The sequence below is a fragment of the Stegostoma tigrinum genome, chromosome 9, assembly GCF_030684315.1.
Source record: "Stegostoma tigrinum isolate sSteTig4 chromosome 9, sSteTig4.hap1, whole genome shotgun sequence".
Classification (NCBI taxonomy): Eukaryota; Metazoa; Chordata; class Chondrichthyes; order Orectolobiformes; family Stegostomatidae; genus Stegostoma; species Stegostoma tigrinum.
In genome coordinates, this window is record NC_081362.1 from 31276064 (window position 1) to 31301029 (window position 24966).

Genomic DNA, 24966 nt, shown 5'->3' on the forward strand with positions numbered 1-24966 from the left:
ATCCTCTGTCTAAACCTGTCATCTATTTTCTAAGGATCTGTATACCTTAGCTCCCTGCCCATCCATGTACCTGTCCAGATACATCTTAAAAGACACTATTGTGTCTGCGTCTACCACCTCCGCTGGCAATGCATTCCAGGCACCCACCACCCTCTGCATAAAGACCTTTCCACGCATATGTCCCATAAACTTTCCTCCTCTCACTTTGAACTCATGACCTCTAGTAATTGAGTCCCCCACTCTGGGAAAAAGCTTCTTGCTACCCACCTCGTCTATACCTCTCATGATTTTATAGACCTCAATCAGGTCCCTGCTCAATCTTCGTTTTTCTAATGAAAATAATCCTAATCCACTCAACTTTTCCTCATAGCTAGTGCCCTCCATACCAGGCAACATCCTGGTGAACCTCCTCTGCCCCCTCTCCAAAGCATCCTTCGGGCTTATTTCACACTTGCAAAGGATGTTTCTGTAGAAAGGCTTTAAATTGTTGATAGAATTTACATGAGAAGCTATTTCTTCCAGTGTGGGCATCAAGAATGAGGCGGATGTTTGGAATAAGCAAGTCAAGTGGAGAAAGTCGGGACTGGCCTTAACAAAGAGGGAATGGAACTCAAGAGCCAGAATCTTCTCAGTAATGTGGGCTGTAGTAAGAAATTTAGCACAATTGCATGGAACCCAAGCAAAGCCTTTCACAATGTCAGAAGCACCAAGACATGCTTTCCAAACAAATTCCAGTCATGGAGATGAAATTCTCACTGGTCAGTGATGAGAGATTTATAAATGGAGCTTATCATTCATCATTGCCCTTCTTATTACCTAATCTTGCCTCGTTAATATGCAGGTGCCCATTCTAAAGCATATTAGATAGAAACTCAATTCCAGTCATGAAAGTCTGATCAGGTATCAGGTCAACTCCAAGTCACTACTTACGACTTCCATGTCAGATGCCAGTCACCAACATCTCAGGGCACACTCCATCAGTATCGACTTAACACGCTTGCCTTCATTTTTCAGACCTTTGAGTATCGGAATTGGAACATCATGTTAAGGCTGCACAAGATGTTGTTGAAGGCTCTTCTGGGGTGCTATATGCAGTTGTGGTAGCCCTGTTACATGAAGGCTGGTATTAAATTTGAGAGCTTTAAGGTACTGATGGATAAAGATAAATGTGGTTGTCAGATGGAAGTGCTAAATTGGTGGAAGGCTAATTACAACAATATCAGGCAGGAAATGAGAATGTAGATTGGAGGCAGGTGTTTGAGGTTGAATCAACTTCTGGTAATGTGGAAGGTTTTCAAGTGTAAGTTGCTGGGAACTCAGGACAGGCACATTCTTTTAAGGATGAAGGACAGGTATGGCATGTTTAGGGAACCTTAGATAACGAGAGATATTGTGAACCTAATCAAGAAGAGAAAGGATGCATTTATCAAGGCTTGGATGCTGGAAACATGAAGCAAGGGTGGAATACAAGGAAAGTCAAAAGAAACTTAAGCAAAGAGTCAGGAGGGCTAAAGAGGTCATGTAAAGTCATTGGCCAACTAGATCAAGTAAAATCTCAACACTTTATATACATATATAAAGAGCAAAAGGGTAGCCCAAAAGAGCATTGGCCCACTCAGGATATAGAAGGGGATTTGTGTGTGGAGCCAGAGGAAATGGGTGAGATATTAAATGAGTACTTTGCGTCAGTATTCACCATAGAACCATGGACTTGGTGGATGATGACTCTGGGGAAGGATGTGTAGATAGTTTGGATCATGTTGAGATCAAAAGGGAGGAGATATCGACGGTCTTGAAAAACTTTAAAGTACACAAATCCCCAGGGCCTGATGGGATATACCCCAGAATATTGGACAAGACAAGGGAGGAAAGTGGGTTTGGAGGGATATGGGTCAAATGCTTGCAAATGGGACTAGATTAATTTAGCATATCTGGTCCACATGGGTGAGTTGGACTGAAGGGTCTGTTTCCATGTTGTACAGCTCTATGACTACTCTGAGGATGTGAAGAGCCTGCCAGTCGTGAACCACTTCAACATCCCTTCCCACTCCCTAGGTGACATGTCCATCCTGGGCCTCCTCCAGTGTCACAATGATGCCACCCAGAAACTGGAGGAGCAGCATCTCATATTCCACCTTGGGAGCCTACAAACTAATGGTCTCAATGTGGTCTTTACGAGTTTCAAAATCTCCCCACCCCCAGCCTCATCCCTGCATCCTTGGCTTATCCATCTTCTCTCCCACCTATCCACTCCTCCCACCTCATTGACCAATCCCTACCACTGCCTACCTGTGCTCACCTACCACCATCTCACCTACCTTCCCCAGCCCCACCTCTCCTCTCTCTAATTACTTCACAGCTCCCTTCCCCTTCCCCCATCCCCCATCCCCCATTTCTGAAGAAGAGTCCTGGTCCAAAACATCAGCTTTCCTGCTCCTCTGAGCCGACAATGGTTACGTGGCTTCTCATGGATAGCTTTTTAATTCCAGATTTTATTGAAAATCTACTTCAACATCTATCAGGTGGAATTTGAACCTTGTTCTCAGAAATATTAGCTTGGGGCTCCAGATTATGAATCCAAAGTCACAACCTCCCACCAAAATGATCACAATACACAGCATGATCAAGGAGCATCTACTTTTAGCACTGACTGGGTCACATGCACTAGCCTGGACGCCACATGCTCATTGAAGCTGTCCAAGTGAGTGACTAATGGATGAGACTAGATTATGACCCCTTCATTTCACTATTTGGGGAGCTGAATGGATCTCTAAGGTTATTTATGATTTAAGACCAGACCTTCAAATTGTTTCTTCCCTAATCCTTTCCACATTTTATACAAACTGTTATATGTGTCAAGATGGAGGAGGCAGCTGTCGAGGTATGGAATGTGTGAGGGAGGAAGAGGAGAACTGGACAAGTGAGACATGAATAGATATATGCAAGCGTGAATGTATACAAAAAGGTAGACTGTGAACAGTGGGAAGTAAAGGCAGAAAGCAATCTTCAAGGAGAGAATAGGGCAGGTTGGAGCAGGACAGGTTGGAGCAAAACAGTGTTGTCAATCACACAGCATTTTGAAACAAACATGCTGCTCCTTATTTTGTGAAACTTCAGTGACTTTTACAATGTGACATATGAACAAAATGGAGTGCTCAGACAAGTTTGCAATCCACTCAAAAATAATTAGTGGGAACAATGGTAAGAAGCCCAGTAGTTAACGTTGTTCCTCTGTTCAAGAAAGGAAATAGGGATAATCCAGGAAACTACAGACCAGTGAGTCTGACAGCAGTGGTTGGGAAACCATTGGAGAGAATTCCTAGGGATAGGAATTATGCACATTTAGAAAAGCATGGCCTAATTAGGGAAAGTCAGAATGGCTTTGTGCAGGGCAGGTCATGTCTTACTAACTTGAGTGAAATTTTTCAAGGTGACAACGAAGGTGATCGATGAGGGTAGAGCAGTGGATATTGTTTACATGGACTTTAGTAAAGCTTTTGACAAGGTTCCTCATGGAAGGCTCAACCAGAAGATTAGAATGCATGGGATCCACAGTGACTTGGGCGTGTGGATTCAGAATTGGTTTGCCTATAGAAGGCTTAGTGTATTGGTGGAAGGGTGTTTTATCAGGCTGGAGTTCCATGACTAGTGATGTTTCGCAGAGATCCATACTAGGACCCCTGCTGTTTGATATATATTACTTATTTGAAAATGTAAATGGGCAGGTTAGCAAGTTTGCAGACGATACAAAAATTGGTGGAGTTGTTGGTAGTGTACACGGTTATCAAAGGATACAGTGCGATATAGATCAGTTGTAGATGGAGTTTAAACTGGATTAGTATGAGGTGCTGCACTTTGGGAGATCAAAGGTGAAGGGAAAGTATGCAGTTAATGTCAGGGCTCTGAACAGCATTGATGTACAGAAGGATCAATGCTGTTCAAGTCCATACCTCCCTGAAAGCAGCCACACAAGTAGACACGGTAGTAAAGAAGGCATATGGCATGTTTGCCTTATTGATCAGGGAATTGAGTACAAGAGTCAGGATGTCAGATGCCAATTGCAGCTTTATAAGACTTTGGTTAGGCTACATTTAGAATACTGTGTTCAATTCTGCTCGCCACATTACTGAAGTACGTGGAGGCTTCGGAGACAGTGCAGGTGAGGTTTACCAGGATGCTGTTTGGACTAGACAGTATGAGCTATAAGAAGATATAAAAACGCAGCTTGTTTTCTCTTGAACGGTGCAAGCTAAGGGGAGACTTGAAAGAAGTCTGTAAAATTATGAGACGCATCGATAGCGTTGACAGTCAAAATCTTTCTCTTCAAGTTAAAATATCTAGTACGAGGGGGCATGCATTTACAGTTAGAGGGAAAAAAATTCAAAAGACATGTGAAGGGCAAGTTTTTTTTATACAGTGTGGTAGGAATCTGGAATGCACTGCCAGAGGTGGTGGTGGAAGCAGATACAATAGGGGCATTTAAGGGACTTTTAGAAAAGCACATGAATATGCAAGGAACAGAGGCATAGGGACCAATGGCAGGCAGGAGAGATTAGTTTCATTTGAACTCATGTTCACACATCATCGTGGGCCAAAGGGCCTGTTCCTATGCTATACAGTTGTGTTCTACGCTTTAAGTCATCTTGTGTAAACAAGGTGTGGCAACCTATGGATAATGGATAAGCATGCGATATTTTATTTTACACGGCATAAGTTATAGAGTGTCTACGTGTTCTGCTGAAACCCTTTACACCGTGTAACACAGACAGAATGTCTGTGTCCTACACAACCCGAGCGTTCACATATGAACATGTTATATTGTTTTTGGAATTATCATGCAACTGAATTAAGATTGGTCATAATGCCTGCTCTGTTTGTTCACTGAACAAAGGTATTATTGAACTTCATGATTCATATCATACTCTCCCGGAACTCCTTTCCAAAGAGTACTGTGAGTATATCTACACAAGGTGTTCCTTGGGTTGCTGCACTTCCAAATAGTGGTTCACCACCACCTCTCAAGGACAATTAGAGATGGACAATAAATGCTGACTTAGCTGTGTTTATTTACCTGGGTGAAGACACTGAATTTGATGAATTCTTAATTTCAGTGCTAAACTAGTTCAATGCCATGAATTAAATATTGAAGTGTGAATTTCAAGAATTTGAGATGATGCACCGACCCCAGTACTGATATAACAGGAAGCTCACAAATAATTGCCAATATCGACTCCATGTTTTGCTTCAAATTAGCCTGGATATTAAAAGGAAATTGTTGGATCATTTTATACAAATGCAACAAACAAAACAGTAAACAATAGAATATCAGTTTACTTAACAAGACATCTTTTTCCCAGCTCCAAAAACTGAGAAATACATGATTCAAGCTATACTCATTAGAACAAAACCACAACACATACCGTGTGTCTCTGCCAAGAACAACCCGAGCTACTTCCTGCAAGTTCACAGACTCGTTGTCAAGAATACTGGTTAAGACAGATTTCAGATCTTGTTCTTCTGCGTTTGCCAGCTGCGTGGCATATGCTTCCCATGCAGGTGCAAGCATTTCTCCTAAAGGATCAACCAATTTCACTCCATTGTCTTCCTGTAATAGGTAGTAATAATTTAAGACAGCAATATATACAAAGACAAAGTTGCCTTTATGGACTGTTTTCCTGAGTCAACGGTCACTTGACTGACAACATGCATCAAGTTCCAAACTGTTGTGACAACATCCCACGTGCGGAAAAAATTCATTCAAGTCTTCCACTGACATACAAGTAGTTAAAAAACAGTAAAAAGAGGGACAGAAAGCCGAATTTACATATGGAGACAGAGGGACTAGCTGAGGTGCTAAATTAGTACTTTGCACCCACCTTTACCAAAAAAGTGCTGACATGATCATAGAAAAAATTGAGATAATGCATTGGCTAAAATTTATTTTTAAAAAAAGAACAAAAATAGGCATTAGAAAGGCTGGCTGCGTGTCAAAGTTCATAAATCAATAGAACTGAATCAGGTGTATCCAAGGAATCTGAGCGAATTAAGACCGAATATTGCCAAGGCACTGGCAGGAATCGTCTAATCTTAGATACAGGAATGGTACCAAAGATTTGAAAATTGGAATTTTCCTTCTTTAAACAATAAAAAAATCAGATTCAAGGATTAACCCAGGAGCAACAGGAGAGTTTGTCCTCAATACCAGGAAAACATTTAGTTATGCTAATGCTGGACAAAATTAACAAACCTTTGAACAAACATGGATTAACTAACGGAAGCCAGCACATATTTTTTCAGGGAAAATTATGCTCAATTTGAGTTTCTTTTCTGAAGTAATACAGGTTGATGAGATAATGCAGCTTGTGAGATACATATGAGTTTCCAAACAGCATTTGATAAAGCTGCATGTCAGATTTGCCAGCAAAGTTAAAACCCAGCGAATAAAGGAACAGTGGTAGTTTCATTCCTAACATTCAAACGGCAACTGGATAAATATTTGTAGAGAAAAGATTTGTGGGGCTAGGGAATATGACAGGATAGTTGGACGTGGAATTATTTGTCCTTGAAGAGAGGATATAATAGCATCTCTGTGCTTTAAAGACTCAATGAATTTGGTTTAAAAATAGCTTTATTGCTACACAAGTACCTTCTTTTAGTACAAAATCACTTTTTTACGTATAAAAGTATAGCTTAAGGATCTTGCAATCATTTCAGTTCCACTCTGTGCAGAGCGAGAGTAATTTAACCCTGCCGGTCAAAACTGATTTTCTCTAAAAAGCAAGGGAGACAAATGCAACAAACTTTAGCTCAGAATTCCAGTTGATACTGAGTCAACTAATCTCAGATTTGCTCTTCTGGGGATCCTACATTTGGTCCTGTGCCTTTAACCTGGGGACTCCAGGATGTGAGCACAAAAATTGAGGCAGACACTCACAGTGCAGAATTGAGGCAGTGCGGCACTGCCAGAGGTGCTGTCCTTCAGAACAACCCATTAAATCAAGACTTCATCTGCTCTCTTAGGTTGATGAAAATGATCCAGCAATAGTATTTAAAAGGAGCAGGGGGAACTCTGGTGCCATAATCAACACTTATCCTTCGATCAATGTCATAAAAACAGATTATTTGAGCATTATCTGTTCATTAACACACTGCTATGTCTAAGAGATAACAGTGTGGAGCTGGAGGAACTCAACAGGCCGGGCAGCATCAGAGGAGCAAGAAAGCCAACGTGTTGGGTCAGGACCCTTCTTCAGAAATGGGGAAGGGGCAAGGGAGCTGTGAAAGAGAGAGAGAGAGGGAGGGGTGGGGCTGGGAAAGGCAGGTGGGATGGTGATAGTTGAGTGCAAGTAGGCAGTGATGGGGAATTGGTCAGTGAGGTGGGTGGAGTAGATAGATGGTTGAGAGGAAGGACCGATCAAGGGGGTGGAGATGAGAGGGAGGGTTAGTCAAGAAATCAGGCCGGAGGTGGGGAGATTTTGAAACTAGTAAAGTTCACATTGAGACCATTGGGTTGTAGGCTCCCAAGGCAGATATGAGATGCTGCTCCTCCAGCTTCCGGGTGGCATCATTGTGACACTGGAGGCAGCCCAGGATGAACATGTCAACCAGGGAGTGGGAGGGGCAACTGTACTGGTTCATAACTGGAAGGTGTTGTTGTTTATCTCGAACCGAGCACAGGTACTCTACAAAGCGGTCTCCGAGCCTCTGTTTTGTCCATTTCATCCCCGCCCCCTTGACCTGTCCATCTTCTCTCCCACCTATCAGCTCCTCCCACCTCACTAACCAATCCCCACCGCTGGCTTCCCGTGCTCACCTATTCCCGTCCCACCTACCTTCCCTAGCCCAACCCCTCCTTTCTCTATTTATTTCAGAGCTCCCTTCCCCCTCCCGCATTTCTGTAGAAGGGTCCTGACCCAAAACATCAGCTTTCTTAGATAACAAAGTGTGAAGCTGGATGAACACAGCAGGCCAGGCAGCATCTCAGGAGCACAAAAGCTGACGTTTTGGGCCTAGACCCTTCATCAGAGTGGGGGGGAGATGGGGAGAGGGTTCTGAAATAAATAGGGAGAGAGGGGGAGGCGGACCGAAGATTGATAGAGGAGAAGATAGGTGGAGAGGAGAGTATAGGTGGGGAGGTAGGGAGGGGATAGGTCAGTCCGGGGAGGACGGACAGGTCAAGGAGGTGGGATGAGGTTAGGAAATGGAGGTGCGGCTTGGGGTGGAAGGAGATAGGTGAGAGGAAGAACAGGTTAGGGAGTCGGGGATGAGCTGGGCTGGTTTTGGGATGCAATGGGGGAAGGGGAGATTTTGAAGCTGGTGAAGTCCACATTGATACCACTGGGCTACAGGGTTCCCAAGCAGAATACGAAATGCTGTTCCTGCAACCATTGGGTGGCGTCATTGTGGCACTGCAGGAGGCCCATGATGGACGTATCATCTAAGTAATGGGAGGGGGAGTTAAAATGGTTTGTGACTGGGAGGTGCAGTTGTTTATTGCGAACCGAGCAGAGGTGTTCTGCAAAGCAGCCCCCATGCCTCTGCTTGGTTTCCCCAATGTAGAGGAAGCCACACCGGGTACAGTGGCAGATGTGTAGGTGAACATCTGATGGATATGGAAAGTCATCTTGGGGCCTGGGATGGGGGTGGGGGAGGTGGTGTTGGGGCAAGTGTAGCACTTCCTGCCGTTGCAGGGGAAGGTGCCGGGTATGGTGGGGTTGGAGGGGAGTGTGGAGCAGACAAGGGAATCACGGAGACCACTCTCTCTGTGACTCCCATGTCCACTCCACACTCCCCTCCAACCCCACCACACCCGGCACCTTCCCCTGCAACCGCAGGAAGTGCTACACTTTCCCCCACACCTCCTCCCTCACCCCCATCCCAGGCCCCAAGATGACTTTCCATATCCATCAGATGTTCACCTGCACATCTGCCAATGTGGTATACTGTATCCACTGTACCCGGTGTGGCTTCCTCTACATTGGGGATATCAAGCGGAGGCTTGGGGATCGCTTTGCAGAACACCTATGTTCAGTTCGCAATAAACAACTGCACCTCCCAGTCGCGAACCATTTTAACTCCTCCTCGCATTCCTTAGACGACATGTCCATCATGGGCCTCCTGCAGTGCCACAATGATGCCACCCGAAGGTTGCAGGAACAGCAACTCATATTCCGCTTGGGAACCCTGCAGCCCAATGGTATCAATGTGGACTTCACAAGCTTCAAAATCTCCCCTTCCCCCACTACATCCCAAAACCAGCCCAGCTCGTCCCCACCTCCCTAACCTGTTCTTCCTCTCACCTATCTCCTCCTACCTCAAGCCGCACCTCCATTTCCCACCTGCTAACCTCATCCCGCCTCCTTGACCTGTCCGTCCTCCCCAGACTGACACATCCCCTCCCCATCTCCCCACCTATTTTCTCCTCTATCCATCTTCGGTCTGCCTACCCCTCTCTCCCTATTTATTTCAGAACCCTCTCCCCCTCCCCCTCTCTCATGAAGGGTCTAGGCCCAAAACGTCAGCTTTTGTGGTCCTGAGATGCTGCCTGGCCTGCTGTGTTCATCCAGCTTCACACTTTGTTATCTTGGATTCTCCAGCATCTGCAGTTCCCATTATCTCTGCTCACATCAGCTTTCTTGCTCTTCTGATGTTGCCTGGCCTGTTGTGTTCCTCCAGCTCCCCACTGCGTTATCTCTGACTTCAGTATCAGCAGTTCTTACTATCTCTGAGCTCCTTTTAAGAAATGGTTTTGCACAAATTGTGTGTATTATATATTTGTCAACTTCACAAGGATTTCCTAGCTGCAAAGTGCTTTGAAGCATCTGGTAACTATTAAAAATGCCATATAAATGCAAGTCTGTCTTGTTACTGGGTGAAACAAAACTAGCTCGAGTTTCTGCTCCTAATTTGCCATTCTATGATTAAAAATGCAACAATCATCCCTCTACGTAAAATTAGCCGGGCACCTGGATGACACTTGCAATTCAAAGCTAAATAATGTCAATAGCTTTGTAGATCAGGTAAAAATGGAAAATATTCTGATGGATAATTGCAAAAGAAACAAAGGGATTAACTCAAGTAAAGAAAGCTTTCACATTTGTGCTTTTCCAGAATTCCAGTGACAATCCTTCAATAAAATATAAACTATACAAAGTAAAAACACTGACAATGAAACAAATTCGGATAAGTCACTTTTCATCAAGTATTCACCAGAAATTTTAATATTGTTTATTTCCCACCATAGATGCTACCTTACCTCCTCAGTATTTCTGGCATTTCCTGACTTTATTTTCATTTAAAGTCTATCTAATGTACTAAAAAAAACTGTGCTCAACTCTTCCTTAACCACATGATCCATTAGGCCTGGATATAGTAAATGCTGGGAGGAAAAGCAGAGACAAACAAAACACTAAATTTTAGAAATTTCAATTTTGACATTTAAGACAATTAACATTTTAATGTATTCAAAACTCTTTTCTTTTCAACATGAAAAAAACTCAAATCCTACCAAGTTAAATTTAGTTGTCAACGATTAGACAGAGCAGAAATGATGAATCGATACAACTAACTCGGGTTTGGTCACATCCAAATTCCGAATGCAACAAAGAATAAAATGCACTAGCCGAGTTTGTCTAACTTTCCCTACACAGGTGACATAAAAATTGGAGGTGCTGCTACTAGAAGTAATAGTGTAATCAATTAACTCCCGTGTAGGCAAGGATAAAACAAAGAAACAATTGTTTTGAATGCCTGTTTGATAACTCGTGATGCATTTATATGCTAACCATCAGAATAGCTCCAGCATTTCAAGGTCAGTCTCAATCTTCATTTATTGTCCACTTTTGAAAACTTAAAATATAAATTAGGCTGTCACATTATTGGGACAGAAATAACATGAATGAAGAATATGTATAATTTCGAAGGACAGGGGCATAACAGCTATAAATGGCCCATTTACCTTGCTTTCAGACATTTGTTTTAAAATGTTCAGATTTGCCTAATGTGAATTTGGTATGGTGTGTTGAAGTTACAGCATGGCAATACAAGATGGAATTCAGAACACAGAACATTTATACACATCAATGCAGAAAATGCTTGTTTCAGGTCAGACAGCATCTATGGAGACAGCAGCAAGATTCTATAAAGCAGAAAGAGAACAGACGTGCCATGAGAAATCATAAAACAGTAAAAGTGAAGTGGGAAGACTGACAGATTACAATGCCACCACGGGATGGGGAGAGAGCAGTGAAAGACCATAACAAAACATCGTACGCCAGCGGACCGCAAGGGACCATAAAGCAGTTAGATCAGTTTGTGGGTCCACAGCAGATTGGAGGATTAATCAATCTACGATGTCACATAGATGCAGGTGACTGGTCAGAGTATTTTCTGCTTTATTTTTCAAAACAGGGACAATTTATGAGGAAATATTAGGCTTTATTAACAGCAAAATTTAATAAGTGTGGTAAAGTTTAATCAAAGTACTAAGACTCATTAATTATAAATTAAGAAAAATAAATTAAGTTACATAGAAAAGGGGCAGGGCAGGTCACATGTTGAGGGCTGTAGTACATGGGAGTTGATGAAGCTGTCATGATGCAAATCAACCATGTCTGCAATAGGTATCTACAGTTTTAGGAGCTGTGGCTCAATGTCAATGAGCTAGAAGCCAAGCTACAGGTACAGCTTGGAGGCACAGCATCATAGAACATAGAACATAGAACATAGAACATTACAGCACAGTACAGGCCCTTCGGCCCTCCATGTTGTGCCGAACTGTCATACCGATCTCAAGCCCATCTAACCTACACTATTCCATGTACGTCCATATGCTTATCCAATGACATCTTAAATGTACCCAAAGTTGGCAAATCTACTACCATTGCAGGAAAAGCGTTCCATTCCCTTACTACTCTCTGAGTAAAGAAACTACCTCTGACATCTGTCCTATATCTTTCACCCCTCAATTTAAAGCTATGCCCCCTCGTGCTCGCCGTCACCATCCTAGGAAAAAGGCTCTCCCTATCCACCCTATCTAACCCTCTGATTATTTTATATGTTTCCATTAAGTCACCTCTCAACCTTCTTCTCTCTAATGAAAACAGCCTCAAGTCCCTCAGCCTTTCCTCGTAAGACCTTCATTCCATACCAGGCAACATCCTAGTAAATCTCCTCTGCACCCTTTCCAAAGCTTCCACATCCTTCTTATAATGCGGTGACCAGAACTGTACACAATACTCCAAGTGTGGCCGCACCAGAGTTTTGTACAGCTTCACCATGACCTCTTGGTTCTGGAACTCAATCCCTCTATTAATAAAAGCTAAAACACTGTATGCCTTCTTAACAGACCTGTCAACCTGGGTCGCAACTTTCAAGGATCTGTGTACATGGACACCGAGATCTCTCTGCTCATCTACACTACTAAGAATCTTACCATTAGCCCTGTACTTTGCCTTCCGGTTACTCCTACCAAAGTGCATCACCTCACACTTGTCTGCATTAAACTCCATTTGCCACCTCTTGGCCCAGCTCTGCAGCTTATCTATGTCTCTCTGCAACCTATAGCATCCTTCGTCACTATCCACAACTCCACCGACCTTAGTGTCGTCTGCAAATTTACTAACCCATCCTTCTACGCCCTCATCCAGGTCATTTATAAAAATGACAAACAGCAGTGGACCCAACACCGACCCTTGCAGTACACCACTAGTAACTGCTCTCCAGGATGAACATTTCCCATCAACTACCACCTTTCATGGTTCTTTCAGCAAGCCAATTTCCGATCCAAACTGCTATATCTCCCACAATTCCATTCCTCCACATTTTGTACAATAGCCTATTGTGGGGAACCTTATCGAATGCCTTGCTGAAATCTATATACACCACATCAACCGGTTTATTCTCATCATGCCATCATGAAGGCATAAAATACAAATTTCTCCAGAGGCTGCTATACCACTTAGGGTAGAATTATCTAATTTGGTCGGTGGTAAGGAACAAGCAGATATGATTGCAACTAAGGCATTTAAGTGGATCAAGAAGGTAGAGTGGAGGAGCCATAGATCTTATAATTGTCCAGAAAGTTTAAGTTCTTGTAGCCCGAATGGGTGAGAGTAAAGGCTGGAAACTGGATGAATGATCTAACCATGGCACCCTGATAAAGAAAGAAATTCAAGTGTGGGATTAGATTATGGTTAGGGATTGGACACTGTCCTCTGCAGTCACGAGCAGGATTTCGGAAGGCTGTGTTGCCTGCTAGGTTCCAAGATTCACAATATCTACTTAAGGTTGGAGAGGAACTTGAACGACAAGGACAGAGAATCAAACTGTTGTGGTCAACAGAGCTTGGACTTGGAAAGAAGTTCTGTCAAGGAAATATGAGCTGCTAGGTATTAAATTAAAGCACAGAACTTTAAAGCAATATTTTTTAGATCATTACCTAAGCTGGTAGCAAGCTGATATAGGCTAAATAAGATTACAGACTTGAATGCTTGATTCAAAGACTGATGTGGTTGAAAGGGGTTGACTCATAAGCACTTGTAAAAGTAGTGGAAAAAAACAGGAGCTGTACTGCTAGGACAGTATTCACCTGAATTGTGCTGTGACTAAGCTTCTGGTACGTCATATAACAAAGGGCAATAAACAGTTTGGGGAAGTAATCATGTGAGAGGAGATGTGATAAATCAAAGGGAAACAAGAAGGTAATACAACATGATAGCAATTTGGGTAACAGTAAGAAGACCAAAGCATGCAGATGTAAGAATGTACCAGTAGAAGCGAAATATATAGTAAATGGAAAAATCCTGAGGAAAATTGATATACAGAGAGATCTGCGTGTTCAGGTCCATTGTTCCCTGAAGGTGGCAACGCAGGTCAATAGGGTGGTCAAGAAGGCATATGGCATGCTTTCCTTCATCAGACGGGGTATTGAGTACAAGAGTTGGCAGGTCATGTTGCAGTTGTATAAGACTTTGGTTCGGCCACATTTAGAGTACCGTGTACAGTTCTGGTCGCCACATTACCAAAAGGATGTGGATGCTTTGGAGAGGGTGCAGAGGAGGTTCACCAGGATATTGCCTGGTATGGAGGGTGCTAACTATGAAGAAAGGTTGAGTAGATTAGGATTATCTTCATTAGAAAGATGGAGATTGAGCGGGGGACCTGATTGAGGTCTACAAAATCATGAGAGGTAAAGACAAGGTGGACAGCAAGAAGCTTTTTCCCCAGAGTGGAGGACTCAATTACTGGGGGTCATGAGTTCAAAGTGAGAGGAGGAAAGTTTATGGGACATATGCACGGAAAGTTCTTTACACAGAGGGTGGTGGGTGCCTGGAACGCATTGCCAGCGGAGGTGGTAGACACAGACACGTTAGTGTCTTTTAAGATGTATGTGCACAGGTACATGAATGGGCAGGAAACAATGGGATACAGACCCTTAGAAAATAGATGAGAAACTTAGACAGAGGATCTCGATCGGTGCAGGCTTGGAGGGCCTAAGGGCCTGTTCCTGTGCTGTAATTTTCTTTGTTCTTAGTTCTTTGATCTTTAGAAATAGCCGAGGATTACGTGAATGGTAAGAAGTCAGAAATGAATGCTCTCCATCTGAATGTGTGCAGCATTCATAACAAAATGAATAGACTGACAGCTCAAATAGAAATATATAATGTTATTTTTTTACAGACACTTGGCTGCAAGGTGACCAAAGCGGGACTTCAATATTGAAAACATTATGACATTATGAAAAGTCATGAAACTAGGAAAATGCTGGTGGCATTGCTCTGCAAATTAAGAATGTCGCTTATACAATTGTGAAAGATGGCCTTAGCTCAAAACAGCAAGATATAGAATCAGTTTGAGTAAAGATACGAAAAGGAAAGTTAAGGCATTGTTTGTAGGGCTAGTCTACAGTCCCCCTAAAAGCGCTGTATGGCAGATAATAGTAATAACATATAATGAGACAGGATTATTCAATAATCTCATTACAAAGGTGTTTCTACGCTACAGCGATCATTGCATGGTTGAATTTTGCACTGAGTTAAAACAGAAAAGCATGGGTCTAAGACTGACCTTTTAAAATCTAAATAGTTGTAAATATCAAGGTATGATGACAGAGCTAGCTAAAGTGAACAGGGAAACTAGGTTTGATAGTTAGGATAGCAAAGGTACAATGGCAGACTTTTAAGCAGCTATTTAATAACTTTCAGCAAAGGTTTATCTCAGTGAAAAAGAAATATTTTTCAAGAGACTGCTGATTGTGATGTGGGGCCAGGTGCAGCAGACAGTGTACGTGGCCGCCCTAGGCCAGCAGGAGCGATATTGTGAACTTCTGGAATAGAACAGAGGATGCTGGAGAAAACCAATAGCCAATATTCTGGTCTCCCTGATGTAGGAGAGATAATCATAGATCTGTACAGCGTGGAAACAGACCCTTCAGTCCAGCTTGTCCATGCCAAACAGTTATCCTAAATTAATTTAGTCCCATTTGCCAGAGTTTGAACCATATCCCTCTAAACCCTTCCTATTCCAATATTCATCCTGATGCCTTTTAAATATTGTAATTGTACCAGCCTCCACCACTTCCTCTGACAGCTCATTCCATACACACACCACCCTCTGCATAAAAATGGGGTACCCCTTAGGTCCGCTCTAAATATTTCCCCTCTCACCTTAAAGCAATGCCTTCTAGTTTTGGATTCCCCCAGCCTGGATAAAAGACCCTGGCTATTCACCCTATCCATGCCTCTCATGATTTTATAAATGTCTATAGGGTCCACCCGTCAACTTCTGACCCTCAAGGGAAAATAGCCTCTGCCCAGCTCAAACCATCCAACCCTGGCAACATCATCTTCTGGAGGGGAGACTAGAAAAAGAATGTTTAAGAATAAGAAGACAATTTTATTCTCAGAATTGTTAGTATTTAGTATGTTAGTATGTTCCCTAGAAAGCAGAGAACAGCATATCATTAAATTTCTTCAGTTTACATATTTGAATAGATATTTGACCAACAAGGATGTCAAAGATTCAGGGGGGTAGACAAAAGACAAGGAAGTGGAGTAGAGACCACAACCATGATCTTATCAAATGGAACAGCTGGCTCAAAAGGCCAACTGGTCAATTCTTGCTTCAAAATCCTCTGTTCTTATGTTGGATCTATCAAACATGTTAGAACTGTCAAAAACGTTGGAATTGGAACATAGGGGTTTTCTGTCCTTTATTTCAGTGCATTCGCACATCCTTCGTATCCTGTAGCTGAAGAACTGATAAGGTAAAATTAGAATCAACTACTCTATGCAAAATTAATTTCCCTTTGCATCTTACTTCTGGATTATGGGACGCTGTGACCATTACACCAATAGTAGATTTGGTTTTCTTGGACCTCAACACTGCCAGCAAACCCATGCGATACATCACATGATCCAGTTGTTCAGCCCGTGCACGAAATCCTGCTGTTCCATATTGAAGAACCAGTCCGGCAGGTTTAGGATGTCGTCCAGAAACCAATGCTATTTCATGAAAACAAGCCATATCTATTAAGAGGAAAAAACACTTTTTAGTAATAGAGAAAGATTGTGAGGCTACACAATCTGATCATCTCTAAAACCCATTGAAACTGTTTAACTCCCAGGGACTTGCAGTATAACTTAATCAGAACTCAATTGATGTTATTAATGAACTACATGACTAGGTTAAGGTTATCAATGCAGCACAGCACAACAGTTGGAGCAGCGGACATAGGTAGCTCAGATACTCCCTTGTAGCAACCACAACCTGGATTAAGCGTGAACACAATAACCAAAGTCAAGTCATGGTAACAGTCCCCAGTGAAATAACCAACATATACAGCAATATCACAACCAGGGATAGCACTAATTGGTGAGTAACTGCATTACACGTTTCCTTCCATGTCTTTGTTCTTTTACTGCGCATCTAAGGAAAGATATACTGGCAATGGAGGCAGTCCAGAGAAAGTTCATTAAGTTGGTTCGGTGTATGAAGGGATTTCCTTGTGTGGAGAACTTGAGTGGGTTTGGTTTATACTCATTGGAGTTTAGAAGAATGACAGAAGACATTATTGAAACATATAAGATTCTTAGGAGCTTGACAGGGTAAATGTGGAGAGGTCAACAACAGCAGAACAGAGTGAACCTGGGGGCAAACAGAAGCGGCAGTTTCCTGATAAAAGCCTGAACAGCTGGGCCTGGATCAAGGTCAGGTGATAGGCGGTGAGAGAACAACAGTAGGAACTGGAGAATTTGGCAGTAACATCTACACATGGCGTATGAGTTTTTTTTAAAAAGGTCCGGTAATCAGACTTCAGGACCAGCAGGTTCCTGTGAGGATGAAAGATAAGGTTGTCAAGATTTGGGGACTCTGGATGACAAGAGATGTTGAAAGTTTACTTAAAAAGAAAAAGGAAGCATATGTAAGATTTAGGCAACCAAACCAATGCAAAAATTGGTGAAGTTGTGGATAGTGAGTAAGTTTGTCAAAGAATACAGCAGGATGTAGAAACGTTGGGAAGTTGGGTGGAGAAGAGACAAGATAGTGTTTAATCCGGACATTGGTGAGCTTGACATTGGTGATGGACAAGTTGCTGGAGGGGATCCTGAGGGACAAGATTTGCATGTATTCAGAAAGGTAAGGATTGATTAGGGATAGTCAACATGACTTTGTGCGTGATAAGTCATGTCTCGCTAACTTGAGTCAGGTTTTTGATTGAAGAAGTAATGAAGAGGATTGGTGAGGGCAGAGCACTGGACATGATCTATATGGACTTCAGTATGGCTTTTGACAAGGTTCCTCGTGGTAGACAAGTTAACAAAGCTAGATCACATGGAATACAGGGAGAATTCGCCATTTGGATACAGAACTGACTCAAAAAGTAGAAGGTGGTGATGGGGGAGGAGGGTTGTTTTTTAGACAGGAGGCCCACGATCAGTGGTGTACCACAAGGATTAGTGCTGGATGCACTGCTTTTAGTCATTTATGTGTATGATTTGGATGTGGGCACAGGAGATATTTTAGATTAGATTAGATTTCCTACAGTGTGGAAACTGGAAACAGGAAACTGGAAACTGGAAACTGAACAGCCGCGGCCCCAACACTGAACCCTGCAGGACACCACTCATCACCGGTTGCCATTCCGAGAAAGAGCCTTTTATCCCAACTCTCTGCCTTCCGTCAGACAGCCGATCCTCAATCCAAGCCAGTAGCTCACCTCGAACACCATGGGCCCTCACCTTACTCAGCAGCCTCCCATGAGGCACTGTATCAAAGGCCTTTTGGAAGTCTAGATAGATAACATCTACTGGGTTTCCCTGGTCTAACATACTTGTTACCTCTTCAAAGAATTCTAACAGGTTTTTCAGGCATGACCTCCCCTTACTAAAACCATGCTGACTTGTTTTAATCTGACCCTGCACTTCCAGGAATTTAGAAATCTCATCCTTGACAATGGATTCTGGAATTTTACCAACTACTGAGGTTAGACTATTCGGCCTATAATTTTCCATCTTTTGCCTTGATCCTTTCTTCAACAAGGGAGTTACAACAGCAATTTTCCAATCATCTGGGACTTTTCCTGACTCCAGTGACTTTTGAAAGATCACGACCAAAGCCTCCGCTATTTCCTCAGCCATCTCCCTCAGAACTCTAGGATGTAGCCCATCGGGGCCAGGAGATTTATCAATTTTTAGACCCGTTAGCTTTTCTAGCACATTCTCTTCTGTAATGCCTACCGTACTCAACTCTGCCCCCTGGCTCTCCCTAATTGTTGGCATACTACTCATGTCTTCCACTGTGAAGACTGGCGCAAAGTACTTATTAAGTTCTTCAGCTAATTCCTTATCTCCCATCACTAGCCTTCCAACATCAATTTGGAGCGGCCCAATATCTACTTTTGCCTCTCGTTTGTTTTGATGAGTTGGACCTAAGGATCTGTTTCCATGCTGTACATCCCTATGACACTAAGTGTGAGGTGACGTATTATGTTAGGAGGTCAAATCTGAGAACGTATACTATAAATGGCAGGATCCTGAAAAGCGTTGATATACAGAGGGATATTGGGGTCTAAATCCATACCTTCTAAAAGTGGCAACACAAGTGGGTAAGTTGATAAAAGAGAATTGGAATGGTGGCTCAATGATTAGTACTGTTGTCTCCCTGCACTAGGGACCCTGATTCAATTCTAGCCTCGAGGCACTGTCTGTGGAATTTGTACATTCTCCCAGTGTCTGCTTGGGTTTCCTCCGAGTGCTATGGTTTCCTCCCACAGTCCAAAGACATACAGGTTAGGCTGACTGGCCATACTAAATTGCCCAGTGTCCAGGGATGTGTAAATTAGGTGGATTGGCCATGGGAATCCAGAGTGACAGGAATCAGGTCGGGGGATGAATCTGAGTGGAAGACTCAGTGTTGACTTAATGTTATCACACTGTGATAATCTGACATTTCCCCTATATCTACCGCCATTCACTTTAAAACTATGCCCCCTCGTAATAGCTACCTCCATCCTAGGTAAAAGTTTCTGATTGTTCACACAATCTATACCTCTGATCATTTTGTACACCTCTATCAAGTCACCTCTCATCGTCTGTCATTCTAATGAGAAAAGCCCTAGCTCTCTCAAACTTTTCTCGTAAGACCTTCCCTCCAGTCCAAGCAATAACCTAGTCAATCTCCTCTGTACCTTTTCCTAGGCTTCCGCATCTTTCCACCGAGGTTAAGAATTCCCAATGTAGAAGTTTACATGAGATCACACAATGCTCTTCTCCATTGCTAAGGCAAAGGTTATGCAATAATGCTGAGCAAGTAATGTGCTCCAAGACACTTAGTCCTGTTGGGACAACTCATTCACCACTGACACTGTAAAGATCACAGAGGTAACATGGTGTAGAGCTGGATGAACACAGCAGGTGAAGCAGCATCAGAGGAGCAGGAAGGCTGATGTTTCGGCATGGACCCTTCTTCAGAAATAGGCAGGGGAAGGGGGTTCTGAAATAAATAGGGAGAAAGGAGGAGGCAATTAGAAGATGGACAGAGGAGAAGACAGGTGGAGAGGAGACAGACAGGTCAAAGAGTCGGGGATGGAGCCAGTAAAGGTGAGTATAGGTGGAGAGTTAGGGAGGAGTTAGGTCAGTCCAGGGAGGATAGACAGGTCAAGGCGGCAAGATGAGGTTTGTAGGTAGGAGATGGGAGTGGGGCTTGTGGTGGAAGGAGGGATAGAGGAGTGAAAGGACAGGTTAAGGAGGTGAGGACGAGCTGGGCTGGTTTTGGGATGTGGTAGGGTGAGGGGAGATCGACATTGATATCATTAGGCTGCAGAGTTCCCAAGCGGAATATGAGTTGCTGTTCCTGCTATCTTCGGGTGGCAGCGTTGTGGCAGTGCTGGAGGCCCAGGATGGACATGGCATCTGAGGAATGGGAGGGGGAGTTGAAATGGTTCATGATTGGGAGGTGCAGTTGTTTAGTGCGAGCAAAGCGTAGGTGTTCTGCAAAGCGGTCCACTAGCCTCTGCTTGGTTTCCCCAAAGTAGAGGAGGCCATACTGGGAACAGTGGATGCAGTATACCGCATTGGCAGATGTGCAGGTGAACATCTGCTTGATGTGAAAAGTCTTCTTGGGGCCGGGGGTGAGGGGTGGGCTCAGATTGCAGATGGCAGAACTGTCAGAGCATGATGCCTTGGATCCAGCGGTTGGAGGAGTGGTACGGGAGGACACGGGGGATTCTATTTAGGTTGTTATTGCGGGGAGGAGTTGTGAGGGATGAGTTGCAGGAAATGCGGGAGACACGGTCGAGCGCATTCTCGACCACTGAGGGGGGCAGGTTGCGATCCTTGAAAAACGAGGATATCTGAAAGAATGTCTCATCCTGGGAGCAGATGCGGCGAGGCAAATGAATTGGGAATAGGGGATAGCATTTTTGCAGGAAGCTGGGTGGGAGGAGGTGTATTCTAGGAAGCTGTGGGAGTCATGGGCTTCAAATGGATATCGATTTCGAGGCAGTTGCCGGAGATGGAAACAGAGATGTCCAGAAGGAGAGAGAGGTATTAAAGATGGTTCAGGTGAATTTAAGGTTGGGGTAGAAGGTGCTGGTGAAGGGAATGAACTGTTCGAGCTCCTCGTGGGAGCACGAGGTGGTGCCGATACAGTCAATGTAACAAAGGAAGAGGTGGGATTTACGACCAGTGTAGCTACGGAAGAGGGATTGTTCCAAATAAGAGGCAAGCATAGCTTGGGCCCATGCGGTAACCCATGGCCACCCACTTTGTCTGTAGAAAGTGGAGGAACTGAAAGGGAAGTTGTTGATGGTTAGGACGAGTTTGGCTAAGCGGATGAGGGTGTCAGTTGAGGGGGAATGGTCAGACCCGCGGGAAAGGAAGAAGGGGAGGGCCTTTAGGCCATCTGTATGGGGATGGCAAGTGTATGGGACTGGACATTCATGGTAAAGATGAGGTGTTGGGGACCGGGGAATTGGAAGTTCTGGAGGAGGTGGAGGGCATAGGTGATGTCACGGACATTGGTAGGGAGTTCCTGGACCAAGGGGGAGAAAATGGAGTTAAGATAGGTGGAGCTAGGTCCGGTGGGGCAGGAGCAGGCAGAGACAATGGATCGACCAGGGTAGTCAGGTTTGTGGATTTTGGGAAGGAGACAGAAGCATGTGGTGCGGCATTAGGGAACGATGTGGTTGGAGGCCTCCAGAGGCGATGAGGTCCTCTGCTCCGATCCCAGCCTCACCATAAAACCCACGGACAAGGGAGGTGCAGTTGTAGTATCGCACACTGACCTCTACATCGCCAGGCCAGGCACCGATGAGGTTGTGGATGGTTTAGGAGATGATGGTTTGTCGGTCAGGGGTGGGATCACGATCAGGGGGCGGTAGCAGGAGGTGTCGGAGAGTCGGTGCCTGGCCTGGCGATGTAGTGGTCAGTGCGCAATACTACAACTGCACCTCCCTTGTCCGCGGGTTTTATGGTGAGGCTGGGATTGGAGCAGAGGACTGCGCGTTCTGCAGGGGAGAGGTTGGAGTGGATATCAGAGGTGGAGAGGTTGAGGTGATAAATGTCTCGACAGTATTTGGAGGTGAAGAGGTCATGGGAGGGTAGGAGTCCTTGGTGTGGTGTCCAGGAAGAGGGGGTGTGTTGGAGGTGGGAGAAGGGGTCAGCAGAGGGAGGGTTAGGCTCACTATGAAAGTAGTAAGCACGCAGGCTGCGGAAAGACTCTTCAACATCCAAGCGTGACCGGTACTCATTGATATGTGGGTGGAGGGGGACAAAGGTGAGCCCTTTACTGACATCAGTAAGAGGTAGGTCTGGAGAGATGGTGAAGACTCAGCAGGGCTGGGTGCTAACCCTAACTCCGCCCACCGCCAATGCCGACACAATTCCGCGCACAGCCAACACTGCACAGCCCATCACCGACGCCAACGTCGCTCCGCCCATTGCCTCTGGACCTGCTGGTTGTGGAGGCGATGGGCAGAGCGACAGCAGCAGTGGGCTGTGCGGCGTCAGCTGTGGGCCGTGTTGCGTCGGGGTTGGCGATGGGCAGAGTTAGGGTTAGCACCCAGCCCTGCTGAGTCTTCACCATTCCCCCAGACCTTCCCTGTGCTGAGGACGAACAGTCAGTCCTCTGTAAAGGGATCACCTTTGTCCCCTTCCACCCACACATCAAAGGATACCGGTCATACTTGGACATTGAAGAATTTTTTCACAACCTCCACGCTTACTTCTTTAATCGTGAGCATAACCCTCCCTCTACTGACTCATTCTCCTGCCTGCAGCACATCCCCTCCTCCTGGGCACCACCCCAAGGACTCCTACCCTCCCTTGACGACTTCATCTCCAACTGATGTTGAGACATCAATAGCCTCAACCTCTCCCCCCTTCTGACTCGCTCCAACCTCTCCCCCGCAGAACGTGCAGCCCTCTGCTCCCTCCGCTCCAATCCCAACTTCAGCATAAAACCTGCGGACAAGGGAGGCGCAGTCGTAGTATGGCGCACTGACCTCCACATCGCCAAGCGCAGGCACGAACTCTCCGACACCTCCTCCTACCTCCCCCTTGATCATGATCCAACCCCCGGCCACCAAACCATCATCTTCCAAACCATCCACAGCCTCATCACCTCTGCAGACCTCCCACCCTCAGCCTCCAACCTCATCGTACTCCAACCCTGCACCGCCCGCTTCTATTTCCTTCCCAAAAATTCACAAACCTGACTGCCCTGGTTGACCTACTGTCTCTTCCTGCTCCTGCCCCACCGAACTTTGCTCCACCTATCTCAACTCCATTTTCTCCCCCTTGGTCTAGGAACTCCCTACCAATGTCCGTGACATCACCCACGCCCTCCAGCTCCTCCAGAACTTCCAATTCCCAGGTCCCCAACACCTCATCTCTACCATGGACATCCAGTCCCTATACACTTGCATTCCCCATACAGACGGCCTAAAGGCTCTCCGCTTCTTCCTGTCCCGCAGGACCGACCACTCCCCCTCCACTGACACCCCTGTCTGCTTAGCCAAACTCGTCCTAACCCTCAACAACTTTCCTTTCAATTCCTCCCACTTCCGACTGACAAAGGAGGTGGCCATGGGTACCCGCATGGGCCCAAGCTAAGCCTGCCTCTTTGTAGGTTGCGTGGAACAATCCCTCTTCCGCACCTACACTGGCCCTAAACCCCACCTCTTCCTCCGTTACATTGATGACTGTATCGGCGCCACCTCGTCCGCCCACGAGGAGCTCAAACAGTTCATCCACTTCACCAGCACCTTCCACCCCAACCTTACGTTCACCTGGACCATCTCTAACGCCTCTCTCTCTCCTTCCTGGACCCCTCTGTCTCGATCTCTGGCAACCGATAGAAACTGATATCCATTTCAAGCCCACCAACTCCCACAGCTACCTAGAATACACCACCTTCCATGCATCTTCCGGCAAAAATGCCATCCCCTATTCCCAATTCCTTCGCCTCCACTGCATCTGCTCCCAGGATGAGGCGTTTCACTCCCATACATCTCAGATGTCCTCATTTTTCAAGGACCGCAACTTGCCCCCCTCAGTGGTCAAGAACGCCCTTATCCATGTCTCCCGCTTTCCCGCAACTCATCCCTCACACACCCTCCCTGCAATAGCAACCAAAACAGAATCCCCTGTGTCCTCACGTTTCACCCCACCAACCTCCAGATCCAACGCATCATCCTCTGACACTTCCACCTTCTGCAATCCAACCCCACCACCAAACAGACATATTTCCCTTCCCACCCTTATCTGTTTTCCGGAGAGACCACTCTCGCCATGGCTCCCTTGTCCGCTCCACACTCCCCTCAAGCCCCATCACACCAGGCACTTTTCCCTGCAATCACAGGAAATCCTACACCTGCCCAACAGCTGCCCGCACCCCCCCCCCCCACCCCCACAACCACCCATCCCCAACCAGGTCCCAAGAAGACTTTTCACATCAAGCAGATGCTCACCTGCACATCTGCTAATGTGGTATTTTGCATCCGCTGTTCGCGGTGTGGCCTCCCCTACATCGGGGAAACCAAGTGGAGACTTGGGGAACTCTTTGCAGAACAGCTACGCTCCATTCGCACTAAACAACTGCACCTCCCAATCACGAACCATTTCAACTCGCCCTCCCATTCCTCAGGTGCCATGTCCATCCTGGGCCTCCAGCACTGCCACAACGATGCCACCCGAAGGTTGCAGGAATAGCAACTCATATTCCGCTTGGGAACCCTGCAGCCCAATGGACTTCACAAGCTTCAAAATGTTCCCTCACCCTACCACATCCCAAAACCAGCCCAGTAGTCCCCGCCTCCCTAACCTGTCCTTCCTCCCACCTATCCTCTCCTCCCACCTCAAGCCCCACTCCCATCTCCTACCTACTAACCTCATCCCGCCCCCTTGACCTGTCCAGCCTCCCTGGAATGACCTATCTCCTCCCTAACTCCCCATCTACACTCACCAT

The 24966-nt window shown here is 45.2% G+C and overlaps 1 protein-coding gene across 3 annotated transcripts in view; it reads right to left on the reverse strand.

The window, feature by feature from the left end:
* pgm3 (phosphoglucomutase 3) overlaps window positions 1-24966 on the reverse strand; it is a 65508-nt gene that overhangs the window by 39829 nt on the left and 713 nt on the right. For all 3 annotated transcript variants that reach the window (XM_048535985.2, XM_048535983.2, XM_048535984.2), the window contains exons 2-3: window positions 16318-16526; window positions 5421-5605 (exon numbers count right to left, since the gene is read on the reverse strand). In XM_048535985.2, coding sequence (XP_048391942.1) covers window positions 5421-5605; window positions 16318-16524 — 392 coding nt within the window. In that variant the 5' untranslated portion in view covers window positions 16525-16526. The remainder of the gene's footprint in view (window positions 1-5420; window positions 5606-16317; window positions 16527-24966) is intronic.